Below are 20243 nucleotides of genomic sequence, written 5' to 3'. Positions count from 1 at the left end.
CCTCAATTTGTTAATTTTCCTTTGTGGTTAGTTATTGCAATCAGGAGCTCCGCTATTAGGCTTGGCTAAATCTGTATATTACGTCATGCATGGAAGAAGATTATTGTTATTATCAGATTGTCAAAACAAAAGCTTGACGGGTTTCGAGATAAGTTGAAAATCAAGGTGGTACGGAAAATTCTCCTCCACTTTCTCACCGGTTTACTGTCTGTCATAATGCCGAACGTAATGCAGAAACTTAGGTACTGCGTAGTGTAATAACGGTGTCCATTGGAAATCGAAGAAGAAAATAATGAGGGGATGAATATGTAACGAGGCACAGGAAAAAAAGCTGAACGTTAAACTAAGATTTTGTTTAATTTACACTAATCGATCGTTGACAGCTTAATCCCCTCAAGTTTCTCAGTATTTATCCAAGTAGTGTAGGTATAAGCACGTAATTTTAATCCTTTTTAAAAAAAGTTTAAAGCAATTAAAAATGTGTTTGTCACAAGCGCAAACTTATTCAGAAATGTTTTTAAGGGCCTGATTGCATGGCGAATTGCAGCCCGGGCTGAAATTTCAGCCCGGCTAGCGGGGCTGAAATTTTGTTGCGATTACATAACGAATTTCAGCCCGGGCTGAAATATTAGCCTCGGCGCCAAATATGAAATTGTGTGCGAAAAGTCTCCAGAGAATCAAAATGGCGTAGAGAACACGAATCGTGAAAACAGGCGCATTGCTTCTCTCGTAGTTTGACCTTTTTTTGGCGCTCAATTTTTAACTTTTTGGGATAGTAACACCCTACAATGATGATGGAACTGAAACGAAACCTGTCTCTTAGCCAGAAAGACGTACTTGCATAGAAAGAAAATATGTCCTCAAGCTTGCCGAGTTCGTAGCCTCCCTGACACCCTCGTGCTGTTTAACCTTGTCTCGATGTTCTTATATTCCACCTAAACTTTGAAATGAGAGAGGTTCTCTATTTTATCGCCTTTATTCCACTGAGATCGCTTCCGCTTCGTAGCGGCAGACATCTTATTTCCTACTTTTCAGCCCGGGCTGAAATTCCGTTTCGATTACATGCGATTTTTTCAGACTTTTCAGCCCGTTTGCCCGGGCTGAATCCTTCTCCATGTAATCGCCAATTTGATTCCATGAGAATTTGTTTCAGAAGCCGGGCTGAGATTTCAGCCCGGCTAACCAGGCTGAAATTTTAGCCCGGGCTGAAATTCGCCATGTAATCAGGCCCTAAGTTACGTTCAGTGGATAACCAGGCTACCTGCTGGTTTTACAGATCGAACCTATAATTTCCGCTTCCCTATAAAATACCTGATCAAAATAACTTTGTTATAAAATAATCTCTTGGTTGTGCCTTGCATATGACGGCTGCGCCCGCAGTACGAGCGGCAGTCAAAACTGAGTTGTCCTACCGAAACGACATGATAATAGTTACTTTCTTCCCAGCTTACAAAAATAAAGACAATGCTAAAGTTGCTCTGGCCTCATCTAATAGTTAACTTGAGAATTCCGGGTTTAATTTGGCAAGGAATAGGCTATTTTTTTCAACATAACACAACTATTATTGCGCCTGGCGAGACTCGACGAGCAACCACAGGCGGCCAAAACGTTCAATACGATTAATACGTGACATTATGCTGTTGGCGATTGCGTTACAATTTTGGCCGTTTATAAGACATTGTATGAGAAAGCTTGGAAAATTACTCTGAATGCTACGTGTAGAAAATAATTTGAATAAAATTGCTTACCTTGTGTTTTCATTGCGTTATTTTGATGTCTCTGGGTTCCAGGAGGTGGTTTAGAGCCATTTAGGCGAGTTTTACTTTCTGGCGGTTTGCTTCCCCTAAAGAGAAACGAAAGGCGGGCGACCCACTGGGCTGGCCCGACGGCCCGCACTCAAAGCTCCGTAAATTCCACAAAAATGGTCTAATCTCGTCAAAATTGCCTCATGGCAGCCGTCGATAACTCTTCTTCCCATTCGCCTTCTCCCAAGGTTCCAAAGTTGATCTTAACCGCCCGAGAATCGCTGGTTTGCCAGCTCCTACTTTCCATTTCTGCTCCGTCTCGATCCGTAACCGATTATCTTGGGCACAGGATTTGAATTTCTACAAGTTAACGACCTCGCCATCGTGACAAAGTCACCCCCAACCGTCGTAGTGCGAGCCGTCGGGCCAGTGGGTCGCCCGCCTTTCGTTTCTCTTTACGGGGAGCAAACCGCCAGAAAGTAAAACTCGCCTAAATGGCTCTAAACCACCTCCAGGAACCCAGAGACATCAAAATAACGCAATGCAAACGCAAGGTAAGCAATTTTATTCACATTATTTTCTACACGTAGCATTTAGAGTAATTTTCGAAGCATTCTCATACATTGTCTTATAAACGGCTAAAATTGTAACGCAATCGCCAACGGCATAATGTCACGTATTAATCATATTCAACGTCTGGGCCGCCTGTGGAGCAACGAGCTAGTTGCCATACCGAACGCCGGCGACCCATTTTTGGCGCCAAATTAGAGGCTTGGAGGCCAAAAACTGTTTCTTATTTTTCACTTTTTACAATCTGACATGGTTTTTGGAATTGTAAATCCTTTTTCGTGAAAAGCTAATGTCATCTCCAGCGAGAAAAGTTCCCTGATTGTTGTTAAAACTTACATTGACGTCAGGACAGTAAAGTTTTGCCCGCCTGCTGAATCCTGATTGGTCAATTTAAATTTCCCGCGCGTCAGCCGTTTGCAAGGTGATTCGTATTGCTACGCAACATTACTCTGTATGACTTAAATAGCGTCTGCGATTAAGGCTACAAACTAAATGGAAACGATCCTTCAGTTTCTCCGGCTATATGTAACAAACCCAGCGTTCCTTGGTGTTTATGCTGAATTACGCTTAAAGCTACTCAGCTTTGTTTACGATGCAAACGGTGCTTCCAAGCTATCATTCCTGGTACTTAAGAGCAGCTTCGCCTAAATATCAACTAGACTTGGAAATAGCGAAAAAATCGAATTTCTTCAAACTCGCCCAGAATGAAGCCCTACGGGCACTAGTTACAAAAATATCGTTTTAAGCTCGATAAATCAAAAATTATTTTTTTCCGCAATTTTTTCGTTTCGATGCCCCAAATCGGCCAAAATCCATCGAAAATGAGCGGCATATTCAGACGCTCGTAAACTCAAAAGTAAAAATCTTCATTACAAACTGATTGCACGTTGTATTTGTACTTCCTTTTTTGTCTATTTAGAGCTAAATAGATCGTGATTTGATTAGAACTTAAATATTTGACGAATTTTCTAAATTAACGACCCAAGACAGCTTTACAAGAGGTCTACATTTAGCCTATTTTCAAATGCTAAAAAGGCGTTCTGGTACACGGCTTTTCCCAAAACGACTAGTTTGGTGTGAAAGAGCATTCTTTCTTCTTCAAATTAGTGAAATAAAATTTTTGGGTAAATAAAATCGCGAGCGCTGAGATAGCGAACTAAATGCAGCACTTCTTCCTGAAAACGTGACCTTTGACCCGAGCGTAACGAAACCGATTACTGCAAGAAAACCCGGAAGAAAAGCAAACGCTTCGTTATTTTGAAACAATTTCTAGTGATATCTCTCCGAAACCATGATTGCAAGAAACTATTTCCAGATATGAAATCTTACAGGGTCAAAAAAGGAGCTAAAGGGCGCATTTTGACACAATAACTTTGTTTGCTGAGAATTGAAGTCAATGACCGTTAACGAATTCCAGTGAAATTTGCAAACTTGAAGTATGTTAGCCGATACTTACCTGAATATTTATATTAATAGAAGAGTCGTCTTCTTGGATTAACCTTCAAAAGAAGCAGGATCCAGATTTGAAAACCTCTAAAAGAAGAAATGTTTAATGTTCCATGACCTGCCCGCTGCTATAAATTAGCTTAAATTCCATGCACATGCCGACCGCATGTTTGTCGTAAAACCAACTGAACTCCACTGACAGTTTCCATGGGCAACCCCAAAATAAACAATCCCCAAAAATGTAAAGTGAAATTGGCTGTCTTCATGAACAGTTAGAAGCTAGAGTCAAGTTCCATTACCTTTTGAAAGTGCTTGATTCTACTTTGTTCACTCAGTAGTTACTGTCCCGTTCGAATACTGCGTAGTATCGGTCACGCCAAAACACTGCAGACCGTGCAGACTGAGTAAGTTTCCCATACAAAGTCTTGTACGCGTTTGTCTATTGAATCAAAAGTCAATTCTGCGCTTGTGCAGCCTGTGGATAAATGACAGACTTTCAGATATATTTAACACTATTTTTTAACTAGACCCAAAAAAAAGAGTCACAATGAAAAGCCCAAACAAGTGTCTGCAGTGACACAGCGGTCAAACGTCTATGGTTAGCCAAATGTTGCAAAATTCAACAACTTGGACCTTCATATTCAACAACTTATATTTATGTTCAACAACATATATTTATATTCAACATTTTATATTTATATTCAACGATACGCATTTTCTTTCAACTTCAACCCAAATTATTTTCATTCAACAAAAATATTTGTTCAACTTCAACCAAAAATAATTTCATTCAACAAAAATATTTGTTCAACTTCAACCGAAAATAATTTCATTCAACAACAATATTTGTTCAACTTCAACCCAGATTATTTTCATTCAACAAAAATATTTGTTCAACTTCAACCAAAAATAATTTCATTCAACAACAATATTTGTTCAACTTCAACCACAATTATTTTTATTCAACAATAAAGTTCCCGGACATTCAAAATATCGTCATTCAACAAAATTCCCCGTCCCAACCCCTGAACTACCCCGAACGCTGTCACAAATCCCTAGTGTTTTGGGTACCCGAAATACTGAAAGCGTAAAACTGATGCAAGTGAAATCATCCACAATTCTGCTCAAAACCCATTTATCTTCTTACGAAGCTTTGTCTCAATAAATTAAAGCGTTCTTTAGCTTGATATAAACACAATACATCTCTGAAAATAGTCGCAATTCATAACAGACTGTCTGATCCGAGTCCGCAGTTATAACGACATATAAAACCGAATTCACGCGCCAAAGATCCTTGTATGAACATGCGCTTGGTGCCTATCGATAACCCTTGAAATGCACGTTATTTAAAACGAGAAAGGCGCTTTCTAAACCTCCGATAGTGCGGCGATTAAAATCAATATGCGAACGAACGGCCGTAACGCAATATGCAGGTCCCAAGCTGTGACCGACCTCTGTATGTGTTGCCTGTCGGAAATAAACTCTGGCTTAGACTTGTTTGTCGCTCTTTCCTTGACCATCCCTCCTAGTGTACGTAGATTTTGCCGGGGAACAGTTCTCTATGCCATGAAATAAGTTTTTTGCTTCGGAGACAAAACCAAAATAAATGTAAATAAAGTATAGACAAGGCTAATCCTTGGATACAGGGAAAGTCTTAGACTTGTTTATTTCTCGCACTTTCCTTAACCATCCCTCCTATTAGATTTTGCCATTAAAGCAGTTTTTTTCTTCGGAGACAATTCTATAAAAAATGCAAATAAAGTAGACAAGACTACGTCCTTTGAACACTGGGAAAGTGGGATACTTAAATCCCTGGCGATATATGGGTATCCCTTTCCAATATGCTTGTTTGTTATCGTTTCTTTAATTCAGGGTAGCCAAATCGACCGAGGAATAAAAGGCAAAGCAAACCTTTTATGGAACTTGACTCTAGCTTCTAACTGTTCATGAAGACAGCCAATTTCACTTTACATTTTTGGGGATTGTTTATTTTGGGGTTGCCCATGGAAACTGTCAGTGGAGTTCAGTTGGTTTTACGACAAACATGCGGTCGGCATGTGCATGGAATTTAAGCTAATTTATAGCAGCGGGCAGGTCATGGAACATTAAACATTTCTTCTTTTAGAGGTTTTCAAATCTGGATCCTGCTTCTTTTGAAGGTTAATCCAAGAAGACGACTCTTCTATTAATATAAATATTCAGGTAAGTATCGGCTAACATACTTCAAGTTTGCAAATTTCACTGGAATTCGTTAACGGTCATTGACTTCAATTCTCAGCAAACAAAGTTATTGTGTCAAAATGCGCCCTTTAGCTCCTTTTTTGACCCTGTAAGATTTCATATCTGGAAATAGTTTCTTGCAATCATGGTTTCGGAGAGATATCACTAGAAATTGTTTCAAAATAACGAAGCGTTTGCTTTTCTTCCGGGTTTTCTTGCAGTAATCGGTTTCGTTACGCTCGGGTCAAAGGTCACGTTTTCAGGAAGAAGTGCTGCATTTAGTTCGCTATCTCAGCGCTCGCGATTTTATTTACCCAAAAATTTTATTTCACTAATTTGAAGAAGAAAGAATGCTCTTTCACACCAAACTAGTCGTTTTGGGAAAAGTCGTGTACCAGAACGCCTTTTTAGCATTTGAAAATAGGCTAAATGTAGACCTCTTGTAAAGCTGTCTTGGGTCGTTAATTTAGAAAATTCGTCAAATATTTAAGTTCTAATCAAATCACGATCTATTTAGCTCTAAATAGACAAAAAAGGAAGTACAAATACGACGTGCAATCAGTTTGTAATGAAGATTTTTACTTTTGAGTTTACGAGCGTCTGAATATGCCGCTCATTTTCGATGGATTTTGGCCGATTTGGGGCATCGAAACGAAAAAATTGCGGAAAAAAAATAATTTTTGATTTATCGAACTTAAAACGATATTTTTGTAACTAGTGCCCGTAGGGCTTCATTCTGGGCGAGTTTGAAGAAATTCGATTTTTTCGCTATTTCCAAGTCTAGTTGATATTTAGGCGAAGCTGCTCTTAAATTTTCAAACGACTCACCGTTTGCTCCCACGACTTGTTGAAACTAATCACACAACTGATGCAACTATTTTCCCTACGTAAATTAAAAGTATAATACACTGATAGCGATGGAAACAGGGAAAACACCGAGGGAGTTTGTCTGCAAGTTACGAGAACAGATGTCAAAACACATTAGCATTAAAATAAGTCTCAAACTTTGTGCAAGGAAATCCGACGGATTAAAAAAAAAAAAAACATGCTAAGTTCGGTGGAATGTTTTCCGGCTTTCTATCTCCATTCTTTTCTTGGACAGAAAATAGTTTTCGAAGTATACTGCGCTGTTGTACTGCAACTTAATCCATAGTCTTCTCTTGTTTCCATTTAGGAGTACAAAAATTGAACAAAAGTAATTTGCCAATTTCGCAAACCCATGAACCTCCTGTCTGACTATTTTGAATAACAAAGCTAAAATTTTATTTTAAACTCACCACTATAAGTCACCAGAACTTGATAACAGAACCAAAACGCGTCAACAACAGGAACTTTTTTCTTTAAAAAACAGCGGTGAAGCAGATTTCTAGTCCACAATGCGAACGGTGCCTCCAAGCGATCATTCCTCTGACTTACGTAATGTTAACTCTCGCAATTCGGCTTGAAGAAAATCAATCAGCCACTCATGCAACTATTTGCCTTTGTAAATTTAAAGTATCAGATATCTATAGTGATGGAAACTGGGAAAATACCGAGAAAATTCCCTGCAGGGTAACAGGAAGTCAAAACACATTAAATTTGAAATAAGTTTCAAACGTTGTACAAATCAATCGAATAAAAACATACGAAATTAGGTTGAATTATTTTCAACATCCATTGTTGTTTAACACTGACAGAAAATAGGTGATTTCGTTTACTTTATTTTTATAAAAGTGTATTTCATTGTTACGCAGGTAGGTTACCATTATTTAAACACGCTTGCCCAATCAACTAGTCAGTAACTAAGAAAGCTGATATTCACAAGGGGCGTGTGGCTATAATGATGCTGACTTCTGTTCAAGAGAATACCCAATAGAAACGTTTCGGTTTTGTAATTCATGCATAATAGATAAGCGCAAAACAAAAAGAAAAAGATCCTGTCATAAAAAAAGACTAACTTGCTCTCAAAACAAATAAGGGCAAAGAAAGAAGAACTAATTTTTCCACCTGCCTGTTGGCAGTTGGTCCTTGAGCGTGTAATTTGCACCATTTGATTAATTGTATTCTTCCGCCCTCCCATGGTGACAGCCACCAGATCACCGAACCAAACAACTTTTCTGTCTAAAAGCAAACCATCGGGCTTGCGATTTATCATTACGTTATGATTGTCTGAATATCGTGGTCACTATAATAAAGCAAAATATTATTCTAAAGTAAGTGGTTTAAATAGTAGCCAGACACTTTAACGTTACCTAGAGCTGTACTTATATATACACGACGAAGCGTGTTAAAATCACCATGGGGGGTTCTTGACTGTTTCGAGAAACAATTATTATCGTTAAGTCTCATATTTGGAAAAATTGGGTCAGGAAGCTAAGTGGAGTGATAAATAATGAAGAACAGACAGGGCAAGAAATAATCTTCCGCCTGGTGCCGGTTACGTTGTCCTGTTAAGTCTATTTTTGCTCCGGACAAGAAACGATCTCCGCCGGCCGGACAAATATGCATTGCATCATAACTCTTAAAAAAAGTGCTTCTCCCCCTACAGCATGATGCTTAAAAATCAAGCAAGTACATTATGTGACTGTTTATTGTAGAAGTAACTCATATTCAGCGCAAAAAGTACGGAATACACAACACAGCTCAGTGCAATGTTCAGTAATAATCGATATATGCAAATGTGATTGATCATCGCAGTTGTACACACAATTTATTTAGTTGTGAATTAAAGCTGAATTAAAGTCTGAAAAATATTCAGGCCTGAATGGGATTCGAATCCATGACCTCTGCGATACCGGTGCAGTGCTTTACCAACTGAGCTATCAAGCCATCTGGGAGCTGGTCACTTTGTGAGTTCGTAATATACCCGTAGACGGTGAAGAATACAAGTGAATATTTAAAAAACTATATATTGGAACTGCGGAGAAAGATATGAAGATAGGATTGATCATCGCAGCTATACACTCAACTTAAGCAGTTGTGAAATTGAAGCTTGAAAAAAATTCAGGCCTGAACGGGATTCGAATCCATGACCCCAGCGATAACGGTACCTTCGTATCATGCTCCGCAGTTCAAATATATGAGCTTTCATGTATTTACTTAAAAATCGATATAATTGCGCTTTTGCGTCCCACTATCACTTCCTATCACTTCTACTGTCCTATTTGCATTCAAACTTAAGTGATTCACGCAAACGTATTTGTTATTTTTAATTTTGTCTTAATATAAAGGCCTTAAGTTTAAAGATACACGTTTAGATTGAATTTCTATTAGAGAGTTGCGCGGAGTTTTGTACTAGACATTTTAGGAGGCGTGTGTTTCACTTCCCACTTTAGGTTGCAACTTGAGCTAGCGACAAATTCCACGGGGACAATAGGGATTAAAGTCGAGCCTCCCCGCCCCACAAAGGCCACCTTGGGAACAGAGGAAAGTAGCCGTTGTAGAGAGGTGGCCGTTATGGGGAGGTAGGGGCATAGATACAACACCTTTTGTCGGGGTGGGGAATACACATTTTTTATCTTTAAAAATGCTTAATTTAGCATGTAAATACATAACACTATCAAAATATGTCTATAAAACAGAAACCAAACAGAAACAGAGACTAAAGACGCGCCAAAGAATACGGTTTTGTATACACCGCTCGTAAATTGTTGATTAACCGGCCGTTGACGAAAGGTTATTTTTGGCATTTGGGACACACTTTAATGGCTGTTGACACTGTGGAGAGGCGGTCGTTGTAAGTAGGGTAAATTAAGAATGAATGTATGGACTGTCCAACAAGATAAAAAAAAGTTGCAGTGGCCGTTGTAGAGAGGTAGCCGTCCGTGGAAATTCGACTGTATTAGCATACACACCGATAGACACGCTACCCTGGAAGACCCACTAATTTGCACTCATGGCCGATGGCTGACAAATCGAAAACTTGCAAATACGGGTTACGACTACAGGAAATTTTATTGTGGTCAAAGGTGGTCTGGTAGTATCTTCCGTTTGCATTCTTTTTTTTTTTCAGTTCTTTCAGAAACGCGAATATTGTACAACTTACTTTAGAACTAGCTCTGAACCAGATATTCCCTTTGAAGTGTAACGACCGGACAAAATATCCGGTCATCCAATGATTTGACCGGACAAAACTAGTTTTCGACCGGACATTGTCCGTTGACCTGCAGTTATTTCAAGTCTGATTGCAAAAGGAAATAAATATTCAATATTTAAGGTTCAAGCATCTGAAATAATGAATAGTTAGGTCCTGATAACTGAATCATGAGGAATATGATTTCATTAATCTTTTGACAGTTGTTTCTCTCTCTACGCACTCAATGGTTAACTTTGAACCTTCGGCAGCAGTGGTTTATAACTGCGTCAAACAAAGGAAATTGTAGACTTCTGACCGGCTAAACCTGGCGTTAATTTTATTGGAACAGGCCCTTTTCCAAAAGTGGGGTTTTGAAACGAGTGCCTAAAATAAATTTTACTATTATCTTAGAAGACGTCACTACTTCTTTGATTCTTTTTCTTACGATCGGGTCCCACAAAAACTGATGGCGAGCTCTAGTAACTAAGCGGGGTAAAGAAGGGCTGCTGTCAGTTGATTGTACTTCCCACCCAGTGAGTGATATCGAGTACTGGCGTTTATATAACACGTATGTAGGGTAAAACTGGGCCTGTCAAAAACAATCGTGGCAAGCTAGAGAAGAGAACACAGGCCTGGAGAGCTGCCAGTGCAAATTGAGTTCTTTCCAGAGTCCGTGAATGAGGTATTCAAAATAATTGTTGAGAGGGAATCTCACCTTTTTTTCTTAGAATAAATTCCTCGACGATTTTGTTTATGGAAAACAGCTTAGAAAAGTCGAGTATAAATCAAACGTACGTCCGGCGTTTCCTTTAGAAACGTATCTCGCCTGTTAGTCTGGACAAGGGCACCAAATCCTATCAGAAGTAAATTCTGCATAAATAACAGAAGAGTTGTCTTAGATATGTACCATTAGTATAATTTCCAGAGGTGAATATCAGAATTGGATCTTCTGATTGGTAGAAAAGCTCGGCATATGACGCTATATTCACCCCACTAGAGCTTGGTTACTAAGCTCGTAACCTTTGCCCATCTCGGCAAGGAAAAATGGCGGACAGTTTCTGAATGAAATTTTCATCTATTCGAAAGACATCACTCCAAGTCCAGGATATTTGAATGGATGGAGAATTTTCAAATTGACTGCTGTCGCCCTCGGGCCCACAATCTTTTCATTTAAGAATCGCAAACGCGGTGGTTACGTGATCGCCAGCAGGTCAGATCGATTGACCGAAATTTATTTTTCTTCAAACTAAAGCTACTCATTTTTAGACGATGATAACAACTGTGAATGAAGTGAACAACGATAAAACAAAGGAACTGGAATAATGTATTTTTCGTAGTGTTTCGCTCGTTCGTTTTAATGCCGAACTCGATGAGTAAATTGATTTACGATCGATGTACATGTAAGCTTAAATGCGGGATAAATTTGATATTTACGGTCGGGATGCGGGATGAAAAAAATAAAACCAGCAAATCATGATCAGGCCTACTAAGTGACTGAACATCTACCTTGAAAGCCCTGATGAGACACATGAGCAAGAGGTTTTAAAACGGCTTCCCAATCGCGCTCACACCTTTTGGTTTTAGTCACAACAGCATCATTAACTACAACTGGTTTTGACTTGATGATAATCTTTGTAGAAATTGTTACCTAAGAATTTCTGACTGCCGCCTGTCAAGTCACTGTCACCCTGAGTAGATATTTTCATAGATGAGACACGGAACATGAGTCTTTTAAAACGGCTTCCCAATCGCGCGCCAAGCTATTGGTTTTAGTAACACCAGCGTCATTAACTACAACTACTTTTCATTTGTTTTATAACTACATGACGTCAGAGTTAAAAGTAGTCAGTGATTACGGTTACAAATTCTCCCAGGTTCTTTCTTTGCGTTCAAAAAGTAGAGCAACTGTTATACAGTGATTTCAGTCTACTATGGGCAAGGCGATTAAAATATTGATTTACACATATACTCACTGGTTTTGGTGAGTCGACCAAAATGAAACCAAAATGAATGCGCGTCAATAACAGGACCTTTTCTTCCGAAAAGTAGAAGAGAAGCGTGAAAAGCGAAAAGCGCGAAAAGTAGATCATAAAATGGATGTCCACTATCAAAAAAAGTACACGGTAAACCAAGGCTGCATGTCTCTGTGAACCTATTATTTGGAGTATGGCCGCCATGTTGCGCGACTCCGTCGTCGCCGTCGCCGTCGCCGTCGTACGTACGCGCCCTCAAGCAATACCGCTATTTAGAGCTAAATATTATTTACTTATTACCAGTTGAAATTATGCGAGCGTCTTGATGAGGTTAACCGTTAGCCGTAGATGGAGACAAATATTTAGCCGTTAGGCGTAGAATTAGAATAAGAAAATTGTAACCGTTAGCCGCAAACAAAAATTTAGCCAGGAATGTGAAAGTCTCGAGATCTCTTGTCAAGACTTCTTTTGTGTGTCGTCTCTTGCTATATTATTATGCTATATTACTCTACAATTCTTATCAAATTATTCCAAGAATTTTGAAATAAAATGAATTGTTGATTTTTACGACCTCTAACTAGTGCAAGTGTCCAAATCACCTTTTGAAAGCTATAAGTCGACGCGAAGTTTTTTTTTTTTCGCTGAGTTGATTTGTTCCTCAATTTCCTGGAGCGAAAGCGCTAAAAAAAAATGTCTGCGATTTGCCATATCCAATTTTAGTGAAAAGTTACAGAACATTTTCGAAATAGGAGTAAAAAAAATTGTGGAGTGTCCGTAAAAAAATCGCTCTCGGAGAAAAAAAATATTGGAAAATAAAAAAATCACAAACACGTTTTTGTTGTTTATGTGTCAAACTAGACACTGTCCAAATTCGAAGGCAAACGAACAAATTCCCTTTGACTTGTAGTTTTCATAAGGGACCCATATGGTGATTCGGATGCTCACATATAAAGGTCGTGAAATATTCGACAACTCATTTTATTTTAAAATTCTTGGTATACTGTGATAACCAGATCTTTAAGCTTTAATTTAACTTGTATTACATTAAGGTTTGCCCTTAAAGAATTATAACGAAATAACAGTAAAAGATGTGTAAGCACTTCGTTGGAAAAGTAAAAAGCAATCAATCTGGCATTTTAAGTATAAATCAGTGTTAATTTCCTACTCAAGTAAGTTTAATTTCTTAACTGTAGTGTGATTGGAATGTAACTTAATCCCGGAAAATATCCTGAATATGGTAGTTGAACATTTTCCTTTTTCATCATTCGAAACTTTCATACCGCGAAATCCGTTAGGCCTGCCCTTTATAACCATAGGTTCAATTTTCAAATAAGGTGTGACTGACTTTTCCTTGCTACGATGGCCGGTAACCTTGGACAATTGCTGGAAAGGAAAACTGAAAAGGCTTAAAATGAACCAAGAAGAGGCTGAAATGTTTTGTCTGCCTCATTTATCTTCTTGTTACTTTCTTGTAGAGAGGTGTTTGTAATCATTTGATTAACATTTAACTTCATGAACGTTAAATGTAAATTAATTAAGAATTGAAAGAAGCATCTCCTCTTTATTAAGCCCTTTTTCAGTAGTAATGGATGTAGAGATGCTACCCAAAAGGACTTGAAAAGAACAGGGCATTCCCCTTCCTTCCCCTTACTAATTTGAAGGGGTGGGGGGAGAGGGGGCGGGGCTAAGAGAGCGTTTAGGGTATTTATTTCTTTTGAACACTTTTTACACATATTTTAGTACATACGGTGTTTTTTTTGTTTGTTTGTTTTTTTTTTTTCACCATTGTTTAAGCAGCGTGGAAAACCCTTTCTCCTTGTGTTTAAATCATTGCTCCTGGAAGAAGTGACATCAGTTTTTGCCACATTTGCAAGCCATGGCAAGTGTCAGCTGGAAATTAAAGACTTGAACCATTTCTCTTTGCAGGGAAAAGTATTAAGATTAAGCAATCCAAGTTTTATCCCTCGGACTTAAATGCGTAAATTCTTCTACATGACATCGCTTTACGTGTTACGTGCTGTATTTAGTACGTTTACGAGCGATTGTTACGAAGGCTGCCTCTGTTTTTGGCTAGAAAACCTGACACATTAAAGCAGCTAATAATTAATAGTTAATTTAGGGAAATGGCTAGGAAAATTGCTAATGTTCTTTGTTGTATGTTTTTGTTTGCTATTTTGGGGGTTGACCCTGCACAAAACCTGGCAAAATACAAAAGGTGGCCGGTTACGTGTGCTCATACTACTAACCAATGGAAGTATTGCGATCATGTAATTCATGCACAGTCAGTGAGCATAAAACAAAAAATGTGCAAGGTGAAGGTCCTTCTAACATAAATCTTAGTCTGATTATTTGCTTCTTTGATGTTTACCGGCCCTCTTAACCATTTCCCTCTGTTAACTATGTATATATTGAAGTATTCCTTTAAACTAAGGAGTGGTTCTTATGTTACTTAACGCAAACTGAACTACAACACAAGCCAATAATGATTGTGTTCGTGTAAGGAATGAACCATCATATTTTTGAGGCAGGGGTTAAGGTGGACAATTTTTCCGAGCAACAATTTTCTTCTTACTTAAGTTCGTACAAGATTTTTTGCAATATTTTTTTCCACAAATTTCTTTTATGCCGATACATTGTACGGAAATAAGTTCGGAAGCTCTCCGTGGTGTCGCGCTAGTTTGCTGAGGATGATATGGTGTACAACAAATAATCAACTCGTGAATTGACATTTCTTGGCCACTTATACTGTGGCGGTTTTAATAGAAACTCAAATAAAAGTTAATTGTTAACAATGTCCATGGTAATTAAATTATCATTTTCAGCAAAGGTGGGGCGAAAAAGGCGCCCCACGGCTGGTAGGCGAAAATACACAGCATAAATGTCGATCCGAAAGATAGCGATAAGGGAGCGGTGGGAGGGAAAAATGTTATCGTCAAGAGATATACTCGCTGTGATGGTGAAAGCAAGAGGGAATGGTTGAGAATGCGACCAGACTTTTATACTGGCGGATAGGTAACACTCTTTAACATGATTGGCTGTTATGTCACATGACAGACCACCATCGGATCGACAAATATGTGCCTTGAATACAATAGGTCAATTTATCGACATAAATAACATCATGCCTTGGCTTGATGTTTGTTTTTATGCCGATACATTGTACGGAAATGAGTTCGGGAGCTCTCCGTGGTGTCGCACTAGTTTGCTGAGGATGATATGGTGTACAACAAATAATCAACTCGTCAATTGGCATTTCTCGGCCACTTATACTGTGGCGGTTTTAAAAGAAACTCAAATAAAAGTTAATTGTTAACAATGTCCATGGTAATTAAATTATCATTTTCAGCAAAGGTGGGACGAAAAAGGCGCCAAAGGCCACAACAATGTGGCAGCCCCACCAAGACACCACTGCAGAACTCGCGAACTGAAAAACCGAGTTAGAGTAGAGAAAGTAGAATAATATGGACGGATCAGTAACAGCCCGTGCCTGACTTACGTCACCGTCGAGTTTTGACAATACCGTAAAATGACAGAACATATGGCAGCCCATGTCTGACCCACGTTGCTGTCACGCAATGACGCACAACAGAAAAAGTATGTAATGTGACGACGGAAACCGCAGCAGCCCATGTCTGACCTCAGTTTCCGACATCGCGTATAAACAGAAAACGCAACTAAAATAATTGACGACAGAAAAATGTAGCAGCCCTTGTCTGACCTACGAGGTCGTCAACAATAACTACAGTCTTGATCATAGCACTAAATAATGCGTCAGAAATAGTAGCAGCCCATGTCTGACCTACATTTCTGAGACTGAAGAAAAATAGAAAACCGTATAAAAGTGTTTAATTAATTAGCTTGGAGGCGTTCAGAGCGGATATATATTTTGAAAGCATCAGATTTCCAGCGGCCAAGAGTGCGGATTTGTGCATCTGAGAAACCCTTATCAGCTGCGAGCGAAGCAGCGCCAATTCGAAAGCTGTGGCCTTTGTATCGACTAGTATCAAGGCTACAAAATTGTAAACACCGGGAAAGTTCGGTGTTAAATTGATAGACCGTAATCGGTGTAAGGTTTTGTTGGCAAAATAACGGTCCAGGAGGGCCCCTCGTGATTTGCAGTATTCTATCAGAGATTTGACGGGGCAAAATGGCAGTGTCGTCGCGGTCAATTAAGATTTCAAAGGGTTTCCTGTCAGTATTGTGCTTAAATGCGGTAATGATGATCTTAATCATTTGTGGTTGGCCATTGTTTACCAAAAATTAGAAATTATTAAATTGTAATACGGAATCGGCACGATCCCCACTCTTAGCCGCCAGTTCGCCAACACGAAAGAAGCCGTAAAAAGCTAACAGGAACATGGCTGAGTAGAGACAACGTTGAAAAGCCGAAGGAGTGGTGTGTTGGAGAGATTTAATGAGCTCGTGCAACACCGGTCGAGTAATAGGGAAAAAATGGGAAAAAGCCCGAGGAAAGTAATGTTGAAAATGTGCCATGCACCAGGAAAGACGCCGCCAAACCAATGCTTACCAAATATCGCACCATAACCTTTAGATGCCGCGGCATCTGTATATAATTCAAGTGTAGAGGAAGTTTCCCAGCGGTCCGACAGAAAAAATACCCTTCCATTACAATTATCTAGAAATGTTAACCACATACGGATATCATGTTTAGATTCTCTGTTTAAACGGATGTGGTGATAAGGGCTTGTTAGACCACTGGTAAGGTCAATTAAGCGACGTAAAAAAGCGCGGCCTGGGATCACAACAGAACAGCAGAAATTTAACAGGCCAATTAAAGACTGCAGTTCGCGCACAGTGACGGGGCGTTTCTTGTGAAAGTAATGTAGCAAGGTACGACATCTGGTAAGCTTGTCTAACCGCATCCTGGCCTCCTGCCGCACAGAATCGAGCTCTATACCAGCAAACTGTAAAGTGGTATTCGGTCCCACTGTTTTGTCCTGGGCAATTGGGACTCCAAAAAAGTTGCACATATCGAGAAACTTATGAAGGTCTTCCCCGCATTTAACTCTACTTGGCGCAATAAACAAAAAGTCGTCTAAAATATGCAAAACGGCAGAGACATGTAAGTGTTGCATGGCGAGCCACTCTAAAGAAGAGCTAAACTTTTCGAAAATCGCGCAGCTAGACCTTAGTCCCATAGCGAGACAACGATCAAAATAGTATTCATTTGCCCATTTGATACCGAGTAACGGGTACTCCAACGGGTGAACAGGAATTATACAAAATGCGGACTTAATATCCGTTTTAGCCAAAAAGCAACCCGCACGTAATTTCTTTAAAATATGAATGGCATCACTAATAGTAGAATAATGGACTGATCAACATTCGTCAGGAATGGAATCATTTACAGATGAGCCTTTTGGGTATGATAAATGGTGAATTAATCTTAATTCATTAGGAGCCTTCTTGGGAACTATGCCAATGGGCGAAGTACGAAAAAAGGGGAATGGTGGAGCCTTGAAAGGTCCCACAATCCCACCAGCTTCGATTTCCTTCATGAATTTAGCGGAAACAATTTCCGGATTCTGCAGGGCACTTTGCAAATTAGGAGATTCAAAAGAAGATAATTCGCCGATGTAAGAAATTCGAAAACCGTTCCGAAAACCATCAACTAATAGGGTTTATAGGGCTGGACTATAACCGGCCAATAAATTCTCAAACCGGTCCGCTTTTACGGGCGTGACTGGCTGGCTGTCCAACACTTGGATTAGTAAGTTGTGATCCGGATTTTCCGACATTGGGGCGCTGGAGGGTTGAGGAGACCTGACATTGACTTGCCGGATGTTTTGCATTGCATTTAAAGCAGACATGCTCATATCGGCATCCCCTGCACTGCTTACCGGCGTGAAATGTCCAGCATGTCCCTTTGGGAAATTTGCTGGTAGAAGGACGAAAACGGACCCGTACGTGGGCCTTATCCGCACCTGCGGATGATGGAGTTTTGCCGCAAAAATTGGACATCGCCCTAAGCCATAATTCCCAGTGAATTTGATCCCAAGGGTAACGGTGAGGTGCAGATTGCCTTAAGTAGCGGAACTGCTCGTCATAAAAAAGCCAGTCGGCCGATTTATGAGAAAGGTCACGCACCACTTCACAATATTTCATCAACTTCGGGGCGTCACCAGCAGCTTTCTCCGAATAAATCGTGACGAAAATATTAAAGGCAGTTATCCACTGCTGAATAGTTGTCACCTTCTTTGGCGTGTGATAAGGCTCAAGAGTTAGATGGGGTTAACCCGAGACACCACCAGGGGAGGTCATAGATAAGGCATACCGCTCACAGGGGGGAGCTACTGACAACAACACACCAAAATCTATGTATTCGTGAGCCCAAATTTTTGCTTTCGTTTTTGAGCTAGCTCTAGCACCTAAATCTACGTCAATGCTGGTAAAAAGCTGGCGGGGTTCATCCCCAACACTCAAGGGAGAAAATGGTGGATCCGCGCCTTGCGTACCTTGCTGTGGGTTGAGTGAGGTTTGAAATCTCCTCGTTCACCAGATGTTCAACCTGACCAAGTGTTGTGGTAGTGCTGGCGGGGACACTCGCTTGATGCTGCGTGGCCATGGCGTCCTTCACGGCCGCGGAGACAGCAGCGGCAATTGTGCTGGTGAGCGCCTGGAGATTTAACTGGACCATCCCCGGGACTGCAGTAGACTGGGTATCTTGTGCTATTGCAGCTGGCTCGGCCTCTTGCAGATCAGAGGCAGGTGGCAACGAGCGAAGATGCTTAGAACGGCTTCCAGGGCCAGCGGTACGCTTCTTAGGCGGCATGATTAAGCGAGAAGAAATGGACTATATAACAACGGATGTTAGGTGACAGCGTTAACCGCATTCAAGGTAAAATGAGCTTAAGAAAATTACATGGACGGGAAGAAATATAGATAGACAACCTCAGAGGTGCTGGATTAAAGTGACGGCTAAATAGTTGCGGTATGTGAAAAAGGATTGAAAAAGACTGTTATCAGACCGAGACAACGCCTTTGCTGTAAATTGCGACAAGTGAGATAAATAACAGTCATAAAAGCCCATTTCCATGAATAAATAGATATGCACTGACAGTAATACCGAGTGCATTGGACACACCTATGGAAATAGGCGATCAAAATGGATTGTACACTCATGCAGTAAACTGCAAGCAAAAAACAATAACCAAAGCCGGTATAGAACAAATACACACCTATGTACTGTGTTTACCATATAAAAAGAATGCACACTTATGTACTCAGCACAACGTATAAAACAAAGGCATACTAATGTACTGTGCATACCGTATAACACGGGCACAAATGTACTGTGTACACAGGTGGCCAAATGATAAGCCAACGGAAACAGCAATGAAAAGGTATGCGGCAAATGAAAACCGCAAAAATAGCTGAATCACGAGGCAACAAGACAGGGCTTGGTGTAAAATGTACACTGTACATGTATCAAAAGGAAATGGCTTGAATTAGCGTCAAACAGCATAGTTCGGCCTAATGGTCGACAATTGAACAAATGCGTAAAGACTTTAAAACGGCCCCTCTGAGGCTCCGAAAAAACTTATATTGCCCCTGCCTATTGAGGTGGACGCCATCACGCGCGAGAAATCTCTGGGATGCATTCCAAAAGCCTCTATGTCCCCAGGAAAAGACATAAGGGAGGGCTTCGAAGAACGTTTTAACGTATTTGTTAAACGCGCGGACACGCGCGTTGAATACAGGATCGGACCCCAGAAGGGTTTGGCAGACACAAATAAGCTTAACGTTGTACGTGTCTTGCAGAACGGTAACAAGCTCCTCGATAGAAGAGCCCACAACTAAAGGATCAAGAAGAGAAAGATCATTGGTTCCCAGCTGTAAAATAAGTATGTCTGGAGCGAATAAAGCGACCACGGGGAGGTCGTATTGCAACGTCTTAGCCACAGTTCTCCCCCCAACACCACGCCATTTAAATGTGGCAACATTATTTAACAAGAATCGGTGGTTAAGGTTAGGGTTTGCGGCAACGAAGTTGTCTAAGCGTCTAATGAATGAATGCCCCAGAATAAAAATTAGAGGGAGACCCATTCTAATGTAATTCAAAATATCTCTTCAACTTGCCTGAAAAAATGTTATCGCCAAGAGATATACTCGCTGTGATGGTGAAAGCAAGAGGGGATGATTGATAATGCAACCAGTCTTTTATACTGGCGGATAGATAACACTCTTTAACATGATTGGCTGTTATGTCACATG

General features: G+C 40.1%; 1 protein-coding gene and 1 pseudogene across 1 annotated transcript; both read right to left on the bottom strand.

Moving 5' to 3' along the window:
- The window catches only part of LOC149107735 (uncharacterized), a 190004-nt pseudogene that overhangs the window by 69196 nt on the left and 100565 nt on the right, over positions 1–20243 (bottom strand).
- Positions 14623–20158, bottom strand: LOC149107741 (uncharacterized). The gene has a single exon (XM_089295880.1). The coding sequence runs from the start codon at positions 18799–18801 to the stop codon at positions 18436–18438; it is 366 nt and encodes a 121-aa protein (XP_089152006.1). The 5' UTR covers positions 18802–20158; the 3' UTR covers positions 14623–18435.

The sequence above is a fragment of the Orbicella faveolata genome, unplaced genomic scaffold (genome assembly GCF_042242905.1).
Source record: "Orbicella faveolata isolate gen_17 unplaced genomic scaffold, um_ofav_v1 contig_26, whole genome shotgun sequence".
Classification (NCBI taxonomy): Eukaryota; Metazoa; Cnidaria; class Anthozoa; order Scleractinia; family Merulinidae; genus Orbicella; species Orbicella faveolata.
The sequence above is the reverse complement of the archived record's forward strand: the minus strand, read 5'-3'. Positions and strand labels throughout refer to the sequence as shown.

Excerpts from the sequence above, each read along its gene's own strand:
- LOC149107741 (XM_089295880.1), bottom strand. The coding sequence starts at position 18,801 with ATGCCGCCTAAGAAGCGTACCGCTGGCCCTGGAAGCCGTTCTAAGCAT.